This window comes from Lampetra planeri, chromosome 31, assembly GCF_965212315.1.
Source record: "Lampetra planeri chromosome 31, kcLamPlan1.2.h2, whole genome shotgun sequence".
In the NCBI taxonomy this organism is placed as follows: domain Eukaryota; kingdom Metazoa; phylum Chordata; class Hyperoartia; order Petromyzontiformes; family Petromyzontidae; genus Lampetra; species Lampetra planeri.
In genome coordinates, this window is record NC_136137.1 from 1,441,908 (window position 1) to 1,459,816 (window position 17,909).

General features: G+C 51.3%; 1 protein-coding gene across 1 annotated transcript in view; it reads right to left on the minus strand.

Annotated features, from left to right (window-relative positions):
* Window positions 1-2,426: 2,426 nt before the first annotated feature.
* The window catches only part of LOC144729060 (uncharacterized), a 36,413-nt gene continuing 20,930 nt past the window's right edge, over window positions 2,427-17,909 (minus strand). Inside the window, exons 5-9 of the mRNA XM_078608925.1 lie at window positions 17,528-17,575; window positions 16,753-16,853; window positions 14,260-15,237; window positions 11,389-11,541; window positions 2,427-5,044 (exon numbers count right to left, since the gene is read on the minus strand). Coding sequence (XP_078465051.1) covers window positions 5,018-5,044; window positions 11,389-11,541; window positions 14,260-15,237; window positions 16,753-16,853; window positions 17,528-17,575 — 1,307 coding nt within the window. The 3' untranslated portion in view covers window positions 2,427-5,017. The remainder of the gene's footprint in view (window positions 5,045-11,388; window positions 11,542-14,259; window positions 15,238-16,752; window positions 16,854-17,527; window positions 17,576-17,909) is intronic.

A 17,909-nucleotide genomic window follows, 5' to 3' on the forward strand; every position in this document is an offset into this window, starting at 1 on the left:
AAGACCACCGCAGCGTGCACTCCGCATGTTCTGACTGAGCGGATTGGTTGGCGTGGAAGGCTGGAGATGCGGGGTTGCGAGGTGGGGGGCGGGGAGCCGCTGGGGATTGAGATCTGGATTTTAAGAGCCGAATGGGCTCATCTCTGCGTTTGGAGGAATGTTATTTTGCCCAAGATCCGATGTCCTAAAATGACTCTGGCGCAACAGCTGTGCGCATGCCTCGGAGCCACAGGGGAAGCGCTCGTTCGTCCCGACTTTTACAGCCCACGCCGCGATGCAATTATTCACGCTCCGCGCGTGATTGGCAATCGCCCTCGATCTTGTTGATGTCGCTTGCTTGCTACAGATCCACACGACACTCATCAGCGTCAATCTGTGAGGAGCAAGGAACTGTGGGACCGGGGAGCCACTCACCGCGCGTGCAACTGGGCTTGTGCTTGATGGTCACACTCTGCACCATCATATGTGGATGTTAAGTGGTTATACACATTGAGCCCTTCCGTCAATCCGCTGCTGGATGAGGCAGTCCTCATCACGAGGGCTACTTGACGGCATTTCACCACGCTGCTCAGTGCGGGTCGGTGAAGGTGGAGAGGGTAGACACGGAAGCATGTCGGTGCAGTACAACACATTGCCCCGCACAAGCCCTCTGACGACCTCTTTCTGGAAGGTGGTCGCCCATCCGAGCAACGTCAAGCCTCGACTCTGCTCAGTTTCGCAGCACTCACGTGGGCCAGGCGCTTTCCAGGTGATCTGCTGGTCACGGGGGTGTTACGATCATCAATGTTTAAATAACAAATCCAGGTCTGGCGTGGTAAAAGCCATTTAGTTGGAAGATCGCAACATTTACCACTGTCATCAGGCGTGCCCGTTTGACCTTATCTTGAAGCAGGGCTCAAGAAACTGCGGCATTCGTACGTACGGCAGATTTATCCTTGGTGTGCAGGCGAGTCAAGCCCAGGGACCTCCTTGCCTGCAGGACAAACACTCACGCCCCGCGCCATCCTTCCGTCTGCCGATTGATCAAGTGTGGGAACACACACGCGCAGCTGGGCCTGACCTTGACATCTCATCCTCCTGTATCAAGTGCGGTTCAAGTGGGGACGGGGGGGGGGTGATACTGTAGGACCAAAGCCTACATTAACGGGAGTGACAACCAAAATGGTCAGTGTGAAGTCGACTTTGGTCCGTGTTGAACCTACAAATGGTCAGGAATGAAATGAAGGTGTAGCTGTAACAGGTGTGTGTGTGTCCAGCTGCGTAGCTGCTGTAAGCGTTGCTCTGCATGGCGCAGCACGATACCTCGTGCTTGCATGAACGTAGGATGGAACGTGTGGTCAAACTAACTTTTGGGTTGTATCGAGTTTTGTTCGGAAATGTTGTCCTACGTTTGACTCAACGTTTAATTTCTTTAGAATGGCATTTTGTGTCTAATTTATTGTCCTTCCCCCGCACCTCCGGTTAGCACGGTTGGCTACGTACGGCGTGAAAGAAGTTCAAGCCACAATATGTACTTACAACGTGCTGGGGGAGCTTCTTCGATTGGGTTGCTGAAGAATCGCCCCGGCATGCGCAGAGAAACGCCGGATATCGTGCCGAACGACGCGCGGTACAACCCAAAAACACATCGGAAATCTGTGCGGCACAACAGCGACGAAACCCCAATCGCCTTGTTGCAGTTGCTTCACAACGTGCTGGATACACCAACACGAGAGCAGCCCTCTATAGGGACGGTGACTTTCTACAGACAATCCCCACCGAGCCCACTCTGACGTAGCCCGGGGGAAGAGTGGCAGTCGGAGGGAGGGGAACAATCGGCGTGGTTGCATCGCCAAAAGGGAGCACGCCCTGCCTGCCGAGATCTGTTGTTGGGTTCAGGCAAGGATTGGCTGTGTACACAAGACCCACGCGGCACGCCCATGCCAGGCGCCTGCATCATTGGAAACTCTCCGCTCATTCGGCGACTGCCAGTTCATCGTCGCTTATGGAACTTTCAGAAAATTCACCCCCGAGTCTGGCTGAGCACCTCCCACGCTCGTAACACTTCACGCTCATTCGCAGTGATCGGGCACAGACTTGCGTGAACTGCCCTGCCGTTCATCTGTCAGCCCGAATCGCCAGGGCTGTAGATCCACTTCGTGGAACGGGCTGATTGTTACAATGCATGTAGGGGATTATCGGTGTCAGTGGGGCTTGTGCTTCTAAGCAAAGGAAGAGAGGATCGGTATTTTCACTGCAGGTTTACGTGCCTGAGAACGGTGGAGTAAACGTGAGATGAGCACGGATGAGGGCACATGTGGAGGGATGTTGGGCGGATGAATATTACAAAACCAGGTTTGACTTGGGCCCAATCTTTGCAAGTGAATGTGTGGATGGATGGGAGAAAAGGGGCATAAATGCAGTAGACAGCAGCCTTACTTCACACATTGTGACCATGTTGACAATTATAATCGTGCGAAAAGGTTTTTTTCAGACAGCAAGTGCAGAAAAGGAAGTCCCAGCATGCTCTGCATGTCAAGATAACGCCACCATTGGTGTATATATTCAGCACGCTGCATACAGTATTTCACTATAAACTTTTCCGAACTTAACATTTTGTTTGTAGCCTACACACATTCCTCTGGGTTTTGATGATGATCATAAGGAGACACAAAACGCTTGAACTATATGGTAAGAAATTGCAAATTGTTTTTGTTTCATCTCTGAATAAAACGAACATTTCACTTCTCCTTTCACACGTCCTGTCATTATTGGAAGGCGCCGTGGCATGAATAACACGGTTGTTGCCAGCAAGCGCTGTGGGAACGATGCCCAAAGTTACCAGGTGAGTGGGGTGGCAATTCTGGCCACGGCGTCTGCACAACGTGGCCCAACCGGGGCACGCTGCGCCATGGCTCCGCTCCCTTCGCGAGCGCGCGGGGTACGGGATGTGCCTTCCCAAGGATTGTTCGTTTTCTTCACTTGTCCCACATGGCCTTTCGGTGAGGGCAGCCAAAATAACAGCCCCTTCGCCCCCCCCGCCTGAGAAACGGGGTTTGTCTATTTTAGGTACGTCATCAGCAGCCAGGCCAGTTGGAAACACCCCGTTGCTGTCTTGAAAAAAACATCTACCTGGTAACTTTTTACGTAAACTGAGGTCGTCTTTTTTTTCTTCCTTCCCACGACACAATTGCGCAAACAGCTTTGCGAGTGTGCAAACATTTACAGACATTTTACAATTTGTCCTCATTGATTTCATAAGCCGAAAGGACCGTCTACATGTTTACAAATGGAAATTATTAGAAACCCTTAGCACCGTTTAACGTTAAACATTTTCAAGAATTGTGGATGTTTTGTCACGGGACAACGTGACATGGTTCTTGCACAACAAAAACCTGCGGTATTGCATATAATGTATCTTCACATCCCGCACACATTTAACTTTATTGCATTTTTTGAGTCGGGTTAAAAATCTGGTTTTCTCTTTTTGTTTTGAAAATGAAAAACAATTGAGAAATATTTTCCAATTCCTTGCTAGAGGGAAAACGAGATCGTAAAAAAGTTAGATTATCATTAGAAGTTAAAAAAAAACGCTCAGGCGTTGCGACGTCTCATTGGAGCCTCGTCTGCGGTGGAAGTGGCCTGACATTTAAATGTAAAATCCACGCCTTTTGTTCCACGGGGTGGCGAGCGGGGGGGGGGTTACAATAAAATTCCAGCTCTGCCCTTGTCACGGAGGGGAATCAAAGGGGCTCTGTTGAGGCTGCCAGCGAGCAGGGGAGCACACACACACACGCGCGCGCGGCCGTGTAGGGCGTTGTAAATGTCGAGTCAACTGGATTCACCGGGACCACTTACACAAATTCCGTACGCTTTTTGTACAGCGATCACAGGCAATACTTACATTTTTTTTTGGGTTCTGCATCGACTAAATGAAAATGTCTATACTGCAATTTCTTAACCAAAGCAAAGCTAAAAAGGACAGCAGATGCAATTCTATAAGATATGCCGAGTAATCATGATATAAAAATACTTTTCAGTCCTTGTGCCAATCCACTTGCTGTGTCGGTCATGGGGGTTGTTTGACCATACTTCACCACGCTGGTCACTGTGGGTTGGTGAACGGGGAGGGCCCGGAACCGGTTCAGAGATCACTCGCCACTGATGTTAGACGGGCCTTGTATTCTAACTGCAGCACCCGCTCGAAGCATAAGATATGCCTATGTTTGCTCTAGAAATGTAATCTTACATGCAAACTAATATATATAACTATATAGAAATGTAAAGTTGCAGTCATTATCATCAATGAATAAAACATCAGATATCCCTTAAAAAAAACCCAAAGCAACGTTGGGTTCTATACGAAATGTCTAAATAGAAATCCTGAAGGAATTCCACAGGATCCTCACACCATTTCATATTTTCATAGTCACCCGCCGGACTGGCTCATGCACCGGCTCGTGCCGTGCCCTGCTCGGCTGGACATGCGCCGTTTAGACTCCCAGCGCCGGCAGCTTCTTTAGGATACCGAATTGGCAAGCTCCCAGCAGGATGCGACTCACCGGGTCGAAACGTCGGACAACCCGAAAACACGCGGGGGCGGCCCGTAGACCATAACCCCACACACCTACACGCCCGCAGTGCGAGCCTCAGGGACGATTCCTGACGATACCGTACAGTATCATTTACACAACTGTGCTCAGTAAATGGCTTAAGCTTCTTTGGTTATGTAGCTGTATGCCCATTAAATAAAAAAAATAACAACGAAAAGCTTCACGAAAAGATATACACGTGAATGAGCTTGTGCGCGCCAAACGCACGGACGCGTCTATATGCGATGAAGCTGTCAGCGGCTGAAAAGGACAGTCGCATGCGGGAACCCGCTGCTAATCATCGCAATGAAATGTCACGTCACGACTTAATGTGAAATAAAGATGGGGGAAAAGGTGAGGAGAGAGTGATGGCTGCAACCGTCCACGGGCACCGGGGCTTCTCCCTTCAGGAACATCACTCTCGCCATGCTCGCCATCGCCAATTTTCAGCTCGCTTGATTGATGTCGAAGACCTGCAGAGAAACACTCAATTACGGTGATGCCGCAGAGTAATAGAAATATCACCAGCACACTGAAGTGTTGGCCCATGTCATTCTCTCATTGCCCTCTCTGCCCCCTCGCTCTGCTGCAACTGTGTACGTCAAGGTAAGGCACTTGCGTCTTATTTCTTGGCACGTATAATCCACTGGGCGGGGCGAGGCTATGACGAAGTGGATGATGTTTCACAGACAATTATCGCGCGCAGTAGTTTCACAGTAGGGGGCAAAGTTGCCCTGCGGTTTAACCCAATTGAGCCATTAGAGAGGAATTTTATACGTTCACAAATTTGGAGGGCGACTCCGACAAACGTGGGAAGCCCGTTTTCCGAATGACGCTGCAGATGTCGTTCACGGCCGCTGTGGAGCAGACGGCACGTAAACATTGTCCGGTCGATACACCCACCGGCGTATTGACCAGGGCGGCCGCAGGGGGCTCGAACCGCAACCCCCTGCAACAAGCGTCACCGCTCGGCCACGTCGCTGCCCCTCGAGTGCGATGAACATCGGAAGCGGCTGTTGTTGTTGTTGTTATTATAATTTAATTTCATTCCTGGAAAATCGTCCGTGTACTCACTCGACGTGGTTATTTTACTCACAAAGAAAACAGCAAATTACTCAGCCACTCGTGCTCGCTGTCGAGCGTGGGCTTCGTGATGAACCCAGCGAGACTCAAAGCCGCTGTTGTGCCGATAAACCCAACAACAAACACTGGACGCGCGGCTCAAGTGCGCGAATTCTCACACACGCACACACACGGGCACCGAGATCCCTCGCGAAACCACGCAGACCGACGGGGGGAAATCCTGTTGCTGAGTACCTATTAAGGGCGGTGCAGAGCACAATGCGCGATGTTGCTAGTGCCACACCTGGCCACCTTTGTTTCTCCAGTGCTGATATTTAAACGCTGCAACAGGTAGACATTTAAGGCTGAGTCAATCTTGAGGAGGCTCAGGACGGGTCTAGACACCGCTTCACCGATGAGTCTACGTCCGTGCGTGACCGGGAATCGAACACGGAGAGGTCACCGGGTTTGTAGCGCGGTGCGCAAACCACCGCGTCACCCCCCATCCCCCCACGCGCGCAGACAGGGTAGGGGGAGATGACGCAACACGAGTCAACGAGCACGTGCGCGTGTTCACACAATCTACCTGCGGCACAGGTGGTGACAAGGCAAGAAGTGGAATCGTCCGGTTCTAGTGTAGGTTTCAGTCACAACAGCACTGACGTGGGACTATCCACAAACCAAACATGACCTCGTGGTAGTTTGAACACACATGCTTTCAGAAAATCAATTGAGGCACCGTGGAATTCCATTTCCCATCACCGCCATCACCTATCCACTGCTTGATGGAGGTCTCCCCAAAGCCGTGGCCACGCGTCTTGGTCTTGAGATGAAACGGTCTATCTGGCTCCTGCACGAGAGAGCTGATGCCATCGCTCCATCTCCACAGTGTACGTGCAGTGACTCATGCATCCAGCTATGGCTGCATGAGTTTGGTGGTACATGTTGTTTACGTCGTTTATTGTGAAAATTCGGTCATAGTTCCTATGATCACTGTTTCATTGCTTTTATGGCTTTATTTTGGTGATTTCGAAAAGTTTTTTGGTTTGGCCATGTTTGTTTATTGTAGTACGGAGTGAGACTGATGGCCTTAATCTAAGTTGTCTTGTGGTTGTTGTTGTTTGACTTGCATCCCACTGGGATTTTTGCACACAGTGTTGGTGTACGGTGCTTTTTCTGCAATATTTTGCTGTCTTTTCTTGGATTTTCTGTTTGCACATAGTCACTTTCAGATGTTTTCTTGTTCATGTTTTTGTTTTTTTGTTTGTTGCGGTTGCACCCGATTCAAGAGCCGAATGGCTCACAGGGCTATACATAATAAATGAACTTGAAACTTGAGTATGGTCACTCCTTTGGCCGCAGCTCCACCGGCCCACGTCCCCTTCTAGAGATGTGTTCTGCGGAGACTCACGTGCTATTCCTAACGGTCAATATGACGTTCACCTTGAGTCTGTGTGTTCTGTGATCCACGTGTTGCTCTTTTTGGTCTCGAAGTTTAATCCAAACACGCACCTCGACATGCTTCTTTGTGCACTTTTGAGCTTTTAATCCATTTCCCTATTTTATATTTGTGCTTAATGTTATGGTTCCACTGATAACACATGTTGGTGTCATACAAAATCTATCTTGTCATGATATGCACAGAGGTTGCTTGATTTCCAAAGGAACCCTCAGAAAACTTAGTATCATTAAATCTCTGCAAAATGAATGATAATCATCACATCAGTATACTTCTTGTCCCAGTTTTGTTGACATTTCGCAAGCTCACAAAGACTTGCGCCATATTGACCGCCGACACTTGCAAAAGAAAACGTTCTCTTAGGTATAAAACATAATAACGTTACTACTAATAAGAACACCATCATTAATACAAAAAAAACCCACAATGCAGTTCTTTACAGGGGCCCCGGTTCGTTAGTTGTTGTCGCCCTGTCGCTAACGAGCAAGGCGATCGCTCATAGACGCGGGGGGGGGGGGCGCACGGAGCAATGGGGGGGGCACGACGCTGTGACACTCTCGGTTCTGTTGCCACTTGCGTAACGCGCCCCGATCGGTGCATCTCCGCGAGCCATCTGGCGAGCCCTCGGCGGCGCTGACGTGCCACGGGGCACAGCGCGTTCTTCCTCAGCGGCAGCAGAAGCAGCAGCAGCAGCAGCGATGGCATTAGCAGCAGAGATGACTGTGATCCATTGGGGGGGCCCGAAGAAGTAATTTTCTTCGGGGAGGGGCCTTCTCCTTCATCTTAAAAATGCCAAGTGAGAGATGTAAGTGGGATGAGAGAGAGATCTGTACAAGAGGCAGAGATGTAAGTAGGATGAACTGGAGGCAAGATCGTGATTAGAAACATTAATAGGTTTTCATGGGCATTTATTATTCCATGTTTATTAGGATCTGAATTCTGGCAAATATTTGGCAATCAAACTGGAGTAACCAGGCCGAGAGCACTGTGCACCAACCACTGCATAAGATTAATCCTGTTACTCTGATTTCTTCTCACACGCCAAACACGCATACATGGAACTGGTTGAACATCCTCAAATATCCCTCCTGAAAATCAGTTTTGTGACTCATTGAGGCTTTCCTGGATAGAACTAAGGGCATTACTTGCATGACTTTCATCATCGCTGTTCGTATTGTGCACCACTTGCCAAACGGACGATGTTGATTTGTCAACCGGTAACACTAGACTTAAGGGCGGTCAGGACGTTGAACTAATGTGCCTCAGCGCAGCCGCGAGAGAGCACCCGGCGGCCGCTAATGGAGACGCTATACACGCTGCACATCGCCGGGATCGCAGAATGCGACGTTCGCATGGCTCACTGTGGACAGGGGGATCTACGATGTTGTGCCGAAGCGGACGACGACGTGAAACTTGATCGGCACGCTCGCGTTCCCATTCCGCAAATGCCTTGTGGATCTTTTTTAGAAAATAGCATCATCCGTTCTTATCATCAAAATCGCGATCGAGCCACTGCCAGACAAAGGCATTCCCAAAGCGAACCGCAACGACAACTCGTGGCCCATCGATGTTAGAATCCGTCGAGCTCCTGCACACGAGATGGATGATTACACCGATGGACCGTGAGGGATAAGGGCGGCTCCTGCAGGGTGGACGTTCCCTCCGTTGGCTGCCGCTCTGTAATTAGTCTCGACCACCGCCCACCGTCCCTTCCTGCGATGTGCCCTACGCAAACGCACGCACGTTCCCTCACAGTAGCCGCGATGTGCCAGGCTTGTGTATTGTTCTGACCAATGTGTCCCACTAACTCTCAGACGCGATTCCAAGTGTGCACCCCTCCCGCGCGTATTTGCGCACCGTTCGGTTTTTTGTTCCCTCGTTGCTGCCAGCGTCCACATTCCTCGCCAATGTGCCACAGCAGGTGACGCGAAATGACCAACCGCGTTCTTCTTGAGCCACATTCACAAGAGAATCCCATCGTAAATTGCGCCGTCGTGTGAGTCACCAAAAAACATCACCAACATTACCAACGGTGATCCTACAAAGAATGAACCGACGCACAGTTCAGCTCTTCAAGTTTGATTTTTCTCGTTTGCCGTGGGGATTTTACCTCCGCTGTGAGCGTGATAATTTTTTTGTTTTTTGTTTGTTCTTTATTTGATTGGCATGCTTATTATTATTATCATTATTATCAGCTTTCACTGTTTCGATATAATTGTATCTGTACTTGTAAGTGTATATACTTTTTATCTACAGTACTTTGAGACATCTGGATGTCAACGGTGCATTATAAAAGATTAGTAGGATTATTAGATTGTCTACACTGTGGAGTTTTTAAACATTGTATTTGGTCTGCAATCGCTTCCTTGCCGAGTAATTATCTCAAACACCACTTTGTTTAGACGCCTTGAGATGCGCCGTAAGGGAGGCACGGTATGAATAATAAATGATGATGACGATGACGGTGAAAAACAAATCTTGAAGCAAATTTTAAACGACTGAATTAACTGACCGTGGCTCATCGTCTGCTTAGACATTACAAACAAACCTAAACGTGTCTCTCCGTTCCTGATATGAACATCAATCAGGCCGAATTGGAACTCCTTTCCCAAAAGACATTGCGTGCCATAACACACAAATCAGAATGCATGCGTCAGTGCTTCAGGTCGGAGGTCACAATGGGATTCTGAGAATGCGCGCGCGTGCGCACGTGTGTGGGAGCCGGCGATGTAGCGGCGCAATTATTATTTGCACGTGGTGGGCGTGTTCTGATGAGCACGTCGAGAGCCATCCCACGCACCTGCCCAACTGGACGCTCCCGTCTGACGCAACCGCTCTCGCAGAAGCAGCCGCGTGAAATGCACCCCGAGCTCGAGAGCGTGCAGAGGTGCAATGGGGGACAATCGGCAGGAATTGTTGACCCCACTTCACCAACCTTCAAAATCCGAGGAGCTAATCGTTACCCATTGACCGCCCGCAGCAAAACCCTTCGCCCCGTCGCTCCTTCCGCGGCCCGCACGGCCCTCGCGACGTCGCGAGGGCCCCAACCGGCCCCAGCCGGCCCCAGCCGGCCCCAGCCAGCCCCAGCCAGCCCCAGCCAGCCACAGCCGGCCCCAACCGGCCCCAGCCGGCCCGCGCTTAGCAGAGCGGCGCTAAAGCAGCCGCTGCGCGGAGGAGGAGACGGCCGAAATCGCGGCCGCACGTGGACCCCGGCGAATCGATATTCGCCCACTTTCACCGCGACATATTAAACCGATCGCCGTTCGCTTTCACCGAACATTCACCGGCGATAAATGCTGGTCGTCATGACGCACAGGTTAGGCCTTGCGGTTGGTGCGCGTGACATATCGAGACGAGTGCTGGCCGCGTTGGGAAGTGGGTAGAGCACGGACACAATCGGAAGGTTGTGAATACACATTGGAGATCAAACTCAGTCCTTCGTGCTTCTGCTGCTAATTAAGAGCAGACTAGTCTCCACAGTCAGGACGCGGGATCTCCACGACTGACTCAGGGCTGTAAATCGGAGGTGAGTCTCAAACTAATTTCGAGCGCAATCACTTAGACTTTGAACACAACGGTTCTTTTTAATGAGAGGCCACCCTGTGGGTTCGGGTTCGGTGCAGTGAACCAGCACCACTGAGAGCCTGGGATTGAGTCGGAGTCCCAGTCACCAGTGGACTATACTGCGTTCTCAAGTGTAGTCAGCCCATGGTCTCAATCTACTTGCTAATCGCTGCACATAAAACCCCATCATATAAAATTGTTTCATGGACATGCGATGACCACTACACGGCATGTACAACGGCGTGACACCAGCGTGGCGAGAGAAGCCGACTGCAGCGGAGCCGTTCTCTGACACAGGGTGATGCACTGCTAGCTGGAATGTGTTCGTCTCAACAGCGTGAAGTCGATAGCGCTATTGGGATATAGTGGTGAATTTAAAATAATTAACAAAAAATATTATTTTAAAAATAATTTTACCATCTTTTCCAGATCATTAGATACTCCGCCAACTAAGACATACCCCAAACAGCGTGTGACCAGTATAAATACAATTATACAAACACAGCAATCGGATTCTACAATGCACCCCCAACTCTCGCTTTATAATACAGGAATAACTGTGCGACATACAATCCGCAGCACACGATAATTCAGTTATATCATTTGGTTGTCCAGCACGGTGAGACAATTTTGTGCAATAGCCCCCCCCCCCCCCCTTTAACAAATGAACTATAAAACGGTGGAGGGAGGGAGGCAGTGAGGGGGGTGTGCGGAATTGACCCGTGTCCTCACCGGGCGTGGGGGCCGGCCCTCGCTGGGTGGCGAGGAGGGGGACGCTGCTGGCCCCGCGGGTGCCCCCGCCGCCCGCCGCCCCCCTCCCGTCTCGCCGTCCTCCAGGGCCGGGCCGTGAGCCGAGATGCTGGGGAAAGCCTCGCTCAGCTCCTCCTGCAGCGGAGAGCGCACAGGTGAACACGACAGCAGGCAGACACAGGCAAACAGAGAGGCAGGGGCAGGGGGGGGGGAGAGAGAGAGACTGGCAAAACTGAGAGGCGGCGAGAGAAGGTAAACAAATAGGAAGGCAGGTGAGTTAACCGACAGACAGAGAGTCGCAGAGACAGACAGGCAGGCAGATAGACAGACAAACAGACAGGTGAACAGAGAGAGAGAGAGACAAGCACACATAGAGGCAGACAGGCAGACAGGCAGATGAACAGTCGCACATACTAAGATAGACCACGAGTAGTCAGGCAGGACAGGCAGAAAGATAAAAAGACGGGGAGTTAGTTAGATTGACAAAAAGACAGGGGGCAGAGAGACAGAAAATAAAATAAAAATGTGCAGCAGTGCTCATTGCCGCGGGTGATCTAAGCTGTGAATGCCACAGTCACACGATGCGAGCCAGTTTCACAATGGATAATATTGTTCAGCACAACTCCTGTTGATATTTCACCAAATGGTTACGGATTTTATTGACTGAGTAAAGAAGATGATGGGCTGCGCTAAACGCGAAAAATCTACTGCAACGCACTTGCGATTTTTTTTAATGCCCTTTAGAAATATTTTGAGATCTTGTTTCAGAGGATATATTGTTTTGTGTGTACACGTATTTAAACACAACTAACACATTCCTGCGGAGGGAGCTGGTAGGAACGTTGGGTTGCTCGGTCAATGGCCAGGGTCAACGGTGGCGTGAGTAGGTTAAACGTTGAGTTTTATAAGGGCACCACGGGGTGACCAGCCCCTCCCCATCCTCCCCACCCAGCCCCTACCCACCCTTCCCACCCAGCCCCTCCCTCCCCTCCCCTCCCCACCCAGCCCCTCCCCACCCAGCCCCTCCCCACCCAACCCCTCCCTCCCCACCCAGCCCCTCCCTGCACGACGGACGGACACAATAATCCTCTGTGGGCTGGTGTAACCAGAGGTTCCTACCCGTATAAGGCCCTTACTCAACAGCTGATTGTCGTCTTGCTAAGGTGCGCCTCACTCTGGCTGCATGCAGCACTGCATTGCACCTCTGTGAACGATGAGGCTCCATCAATCGATTTAACAACAAAAAACCACGACTTTTCCGTTCTGGGTACACGCGTTGCATGGAGTGTGCGAGAATTGTGAGATTTGGCTGAAGTACTGTACAGTAAATTCAAACGTGAATACATCCGTATGAGATAATTATTTTAAATTAAACTCCCTCGCTCCAGACGTGAAGGCCATGCAGGCACGCACACAGCCAGTAAAACTCTGTATAGTATAGCATGATAATCACACGTCCTTTCAAACGGAATGTAATGTGTTGTAGAGTCATTAATTCTGGTGGTCACAATACGTGCATAATATTGCCGTCAAAGAATCGGTTACAATAAATGAAAATCGCATGCGAATTTAACGCTAACGTACTACAGCGCTATTATGTAAAAACACACGATCTAAATAATACAAACAAAACAATAACCCATCTTTTAAACGAATCGTGAACCCATATTGCGATGATTCATCAACTATCTGTAGGGATAAGCTGCTAGATGCCAACCCACCCTTGAATCGTGGACCCAAATAACAATCATTCCTCAAATCTCTGGGGTTAAATTGGTCCAAGCCTTGCCGCTGCATGTTCTAAAAACTTGAGACTCTTGAACGCGAGCAGTCGTCCCACACACGAGCTTGTGCCTCCACCTGCTGGTGGGAGCCGTGTGGCAGTGTTTAATGAATTCACGTTTTTCACTTCTTGGACGGTTTAAAAGGGGAGAGAGCGGACATCACCCAAACATCGTCCAGACCCCCCTTGCCTCTCACCGACACCATCCTGATCACAGCAGCCAAAGGCCGTGCGGAGTGAAGCCCAGGAAAAAATGCGACATTTATCGACTCACCGCCTCGGCAAGGTGATAAATTGTCAAGATTTTGGGTCACAATTCCATTTATAAAATGCTATTCTCATGTTTTTTTCGGTGCTACCTTGTTCGTGTTATTTTTCTCGCATGTTTCGTCTTTTTTGCTCTGTCTTGTTCTTTCGAATAGCCTAACGTGTACAATCACATACACACGTATATCAATCTTAAATCACCAGACTTTTAGACGCACAACTGTTACAAATTGAGAGCTGTTGTTGGTTTGGGATGTCACTTCCTGTCAATTCACACCCGTGGGCCTCCCTGGCTTGCTCGGGCATTGTAGAGAATCGTGGAGTGGAGTGGAGTAGTATCACAGACGCTGTCTCAGATTTACTTGCTTCTCCGTCGGAATTTGTGTAAATCTCGGAGCTCCCTTCCTTCCACTTTGAACCTCTCCTTTGTAATCGTTGGACCCCGAAAATAAAACGCTATAAAATAAACCACACGTTGGTTTTTCTATTCAATTAAATACATCAGAAGTCAGTGATGAGGCGGTCAGTGTCTGCAGAGTGTGCAGGGTGGAGCGGGTGGTCTGCGCGCCGCGCTATGAATCCAGCAACTGAAATACAATTCCTGGCCACGGCTGACATCGGTGGCGAGCGACGTCTGAACTGGCTGTTAGCCTCCACCAACCAATAGTCCAGAATGAGGAAGTATGACCAAACAGCCCCCCTGACTGACACACCATGGGGAGGGGGGGGCTACATCCACCGGCGGATCGATCATGGCTGATTGGCGATGAGAGAGAAAGCGACGTTGTTGTCGCCACACGAACCTGCTCGTAGCAGCTGTCGATGTACGGCAACGCCGCAACGGCCTCCGCCACCTTCACGTCCGCCCAGGTCACCGTGTGGCCGGCCCCTTTCTCCGGTGAACTCGGCACGACCCTCACCGGTACCACCCTCACTGGCGCCGCATCCCCTCCGGCCCCGGCACCACCGTCCGCCTGCGGACCGGCGTCGTCATCTCCTCCGCCGCCCGCCGCGCGCTCGCCGTGGCCGCACTCCGTCTTCTGCGCTTGTTCGTCATCGCCGCGGTCGCCCTCCTTGCACCGTCGTCGCTCGTCGGCCTCGCCGCACGCCTCGCCGTCGCAGCGGCCGCGCTTCTCCGGGTGCGAGTCCTTGATGACCGTCACCTCCAAGCCGCTGACGATCACCAGCTGCGTCCGAGGGTGAGCACGCCCCTTCGGCTGCCCGTGACGTTGATCCTGTGATTGAGGCTGGCCCTGTGGCTGTGGCTGCCCCTTTGGCTGCACCGTTGGCAGCACCTGCACCTGAGGCTGCTCATGAACTTTTGGCTGCACCTGAGGCTGCTCCTTTGGCTGCACCTGCACCTGAACCTGAGGCTGCTCATGAACTTTTGGCTGCACCTGAGGCTGCTCCTGTGGCTGCACCTGCACCTGAGGCAGCACCTGCACCTGAGGCAGCACCTGCGGCCGCTCCTTTGGCTGCCCCTGGGGCTGCGGGGCCGCCCTCTTTTTCTTCTTGGCGCCGCCGCCGTCGGCGCCGCCGTCGCCGCTCGCCTCGGGCGCCACCGAGTCGGCCCCCGGGAGGGAGCGGCTGCGCGGCCGCTCGGGCCGGGCCGGCGCCGCGCGTGGCCGAGCGGAGGAGGCGGCGCGAGGCAGCGTGGCGGCGACCAGGGGCGGCGCCGGCGCGCGCCGCTTCTTGGGGGCGTCCGACTCGAGCGATCGTCTCCTGGGGGCCGCGGCGGCGGCGAGGACCGGGGCTGGAGACGCCGGCACCGAGTGGTGAACCTGCGGGCGGTAGCGGCGGCGACGACGTCAAAGACGCGGGGCGAAGCAAGTTCCGTCGGGGCGAGGCCGCGATCTCGCGGAACGTGGCTGCACGGCGCTGCCGATGCCACCGGTGAAATGTCGCAGGTTCACCTTTGCTGTGAGTCCCGCGGATTTCAAGATTCGATTCGGAAATGGATGTTAGAGTGGAATCTGTGAGGTGTCCAGTATCTGAGTTAATGATTCGTTGCTTAAAGTCAAGTCGATTTTGCTTAACCAGGAGAGAACTCAAGGGATTGACCTCACGGAGCAGGCATGTAATCGTGCTCGCAAGAATCGATTGTGGTATTATTGATTGGCATACGTTGCATGTAATTGGTTTACATATTGCGTGTAGTTGTTTTTTTACACGATGCAATTGAGCTGCAAGAGCTCCTGTAGAAACTAGTGACAAAAACGTAACTTCTTAGTGACTTGAACCTCGACCTCCACGAACTGTGACAAGTCATCCGGACAGAAGCGAACCCTCGTAAGCACGAGCCTCTAGAGCAGCGTTCTTCACTCATGTTCACAGGAGGGAGGGACACTTTGCCGATAAGACGTCGTCAGTATGAGAGCCGCCACGCCGCCGGCAAGGGTGTGTTGTCACGTGTTCCGTATTGTCGGGGGGGCTGCACTAAAGACCACCAGGGGCTACCAGTGGCCTTGCAATGGATAACGCTGCTCTAGAATCTACAGCACTCTGTAAAACCACTGCTGGATGAGAGCGCATCCACGCCTTGCCAATCACGGAGGCTGTCTGAACATACTTCACCACGCCGGTCAATTTGAGTTGGTGAATTAGCGGAGGCCAAGGACCGGTTACGATGTCACTCGTCGCTGATGTGAGCCCTGGCTGGGAATCGAACCAAGGTTGTCGGGGTTCATCGTGCGGTGTGCCACTGCGTCTCCGCTCTGCCCCGTAATGCTCCTCGTGCGCAAGGTTTTTTCGCAGCCAATGTTAGGATTCATAATTGATTTTTTTCTTGGGCCACATTTATGTCCCACCCGACATAACCCAACAAATGTAATTGTTGCATTGGTGTACAAGCGTTTAACGCGCCAATTATTATCATTTCAGATCACTTACTGATAATGTAGAGAACAATCACAGCCAAATTAGGCAATTACATACAATTAGTATGAGAATTGTTCGTAACTAAGACACAGATCCCCGATATAGCCTTAACAGGCTGTTAGGGCAAGTGCAGTTAGCGAGTACCTATGAACACCAGCACGGCATACGATGGGGTGGGTAGTCAGCACCACGCCTGGCCGCCTTTGTCTCCCCAGTGGCGATGTTTACACATCGCACCAGGTACTGATTTGAGGCTGAGTCGACCTAGGGGAGGCCTGGAACCGTTTCAGATAATCGCCACTGGTGGTTGCCGTGAGCGGAAATCGAACTCGGGTCGCGCTAGCCGCTGCACATTTGTTCATAACACTCTCAGTATTTCATAAAATGGAAAACAAATCAGCAACGTGTGATAGACTCACCATTTTTTTCTTTCGGGGCCGAAGGCAGCTGAAGATGCCCGCGTTTTCCTTCCCAGCATGCTCTGTGACTCCAGGAGGGGGCGGTGGTTGTCTGCGGGCCCCTGTCCAACAAACGCATGGCCACTGGTGAGAGGATCGTTGTTTTCGCTGACAGGGCCCGGTTGGTACACGCGGTACCCTGGGCAGCCCCGAGGGAATGTCAGCCGGGGTTGCAAGTTACGGTGAACTCAATCTGCGTGTGTCTCTTGTCTCTGTGATTATGTTTGTCCCCCTCACTATGTCTCCCCCTATGTGTCTGTCTCTCCCCTGCGTGTCTCTATATTTATGCGTGTCGCTGCGTGTCTCTTTCTGTCTTGTGTATATCTCTGTTTCTTTCTCTCTCTGTGTGTCTCTACCTCTGTGTGTATCTATGTGTATTTGCGTTTCTCTCATTCTGTATCTGTCTATCTCTAATTGTGTCCTTTTCCATACCTGTCCCGCTGTATCGCTTTGTTACTGTTTGTGTAAAATGTTCTGCGTCTTGTGTATTTATTATTTGTATGCCTCTATGTTTCTGCGTCTATCTTTGTCTACCTCGATTCCCTTCTCTCTCTGTGGCAATGTTCCTGTCTGTCTATTTTTCTTCACCAATGTTCCTTGTTCGTCTCTCTTCGTGGCTCGCTACGTTTCTGCGCGTCTCTCTTTTCCGCGGTCTGGTTCCCGGCACCCAAGGTGCGTGGGCCGATGCTAGAGACGTCGCGGCAGTGCGAGGTTCAGGCGTGGGTGGGGTCCCTACCTGGGTAGGTGTGGGAGCCGTGCACGATGGGATGGCATCGCGCAGTCGCTGTCAACACACAGAACAAGAAGACGAAGTAGAGAGCTTGACGCCACTGACAATGCCGGTGTCAATTCTTACATCCTGGAGGGCCTCTTGTCACCCGTGTCGTCGTTCATCAATCATCGACCACACTGTGACCGGCCGAACAGCGATATCTGGCCAGGCGGTGTCATAGTTATCACAGTTTTAACATATGCTGCGTATGAGAACTTAAAATACAGGTAAAGAGTATTTCAAAAAGTGTGGCCGTTCATGATGGACGTGCAACAGATATCGGTGCGTTTGACTGTAACTTGTACTTCACTCACAAGGAAATAACCACGAGTTCGATTCTCGGAAG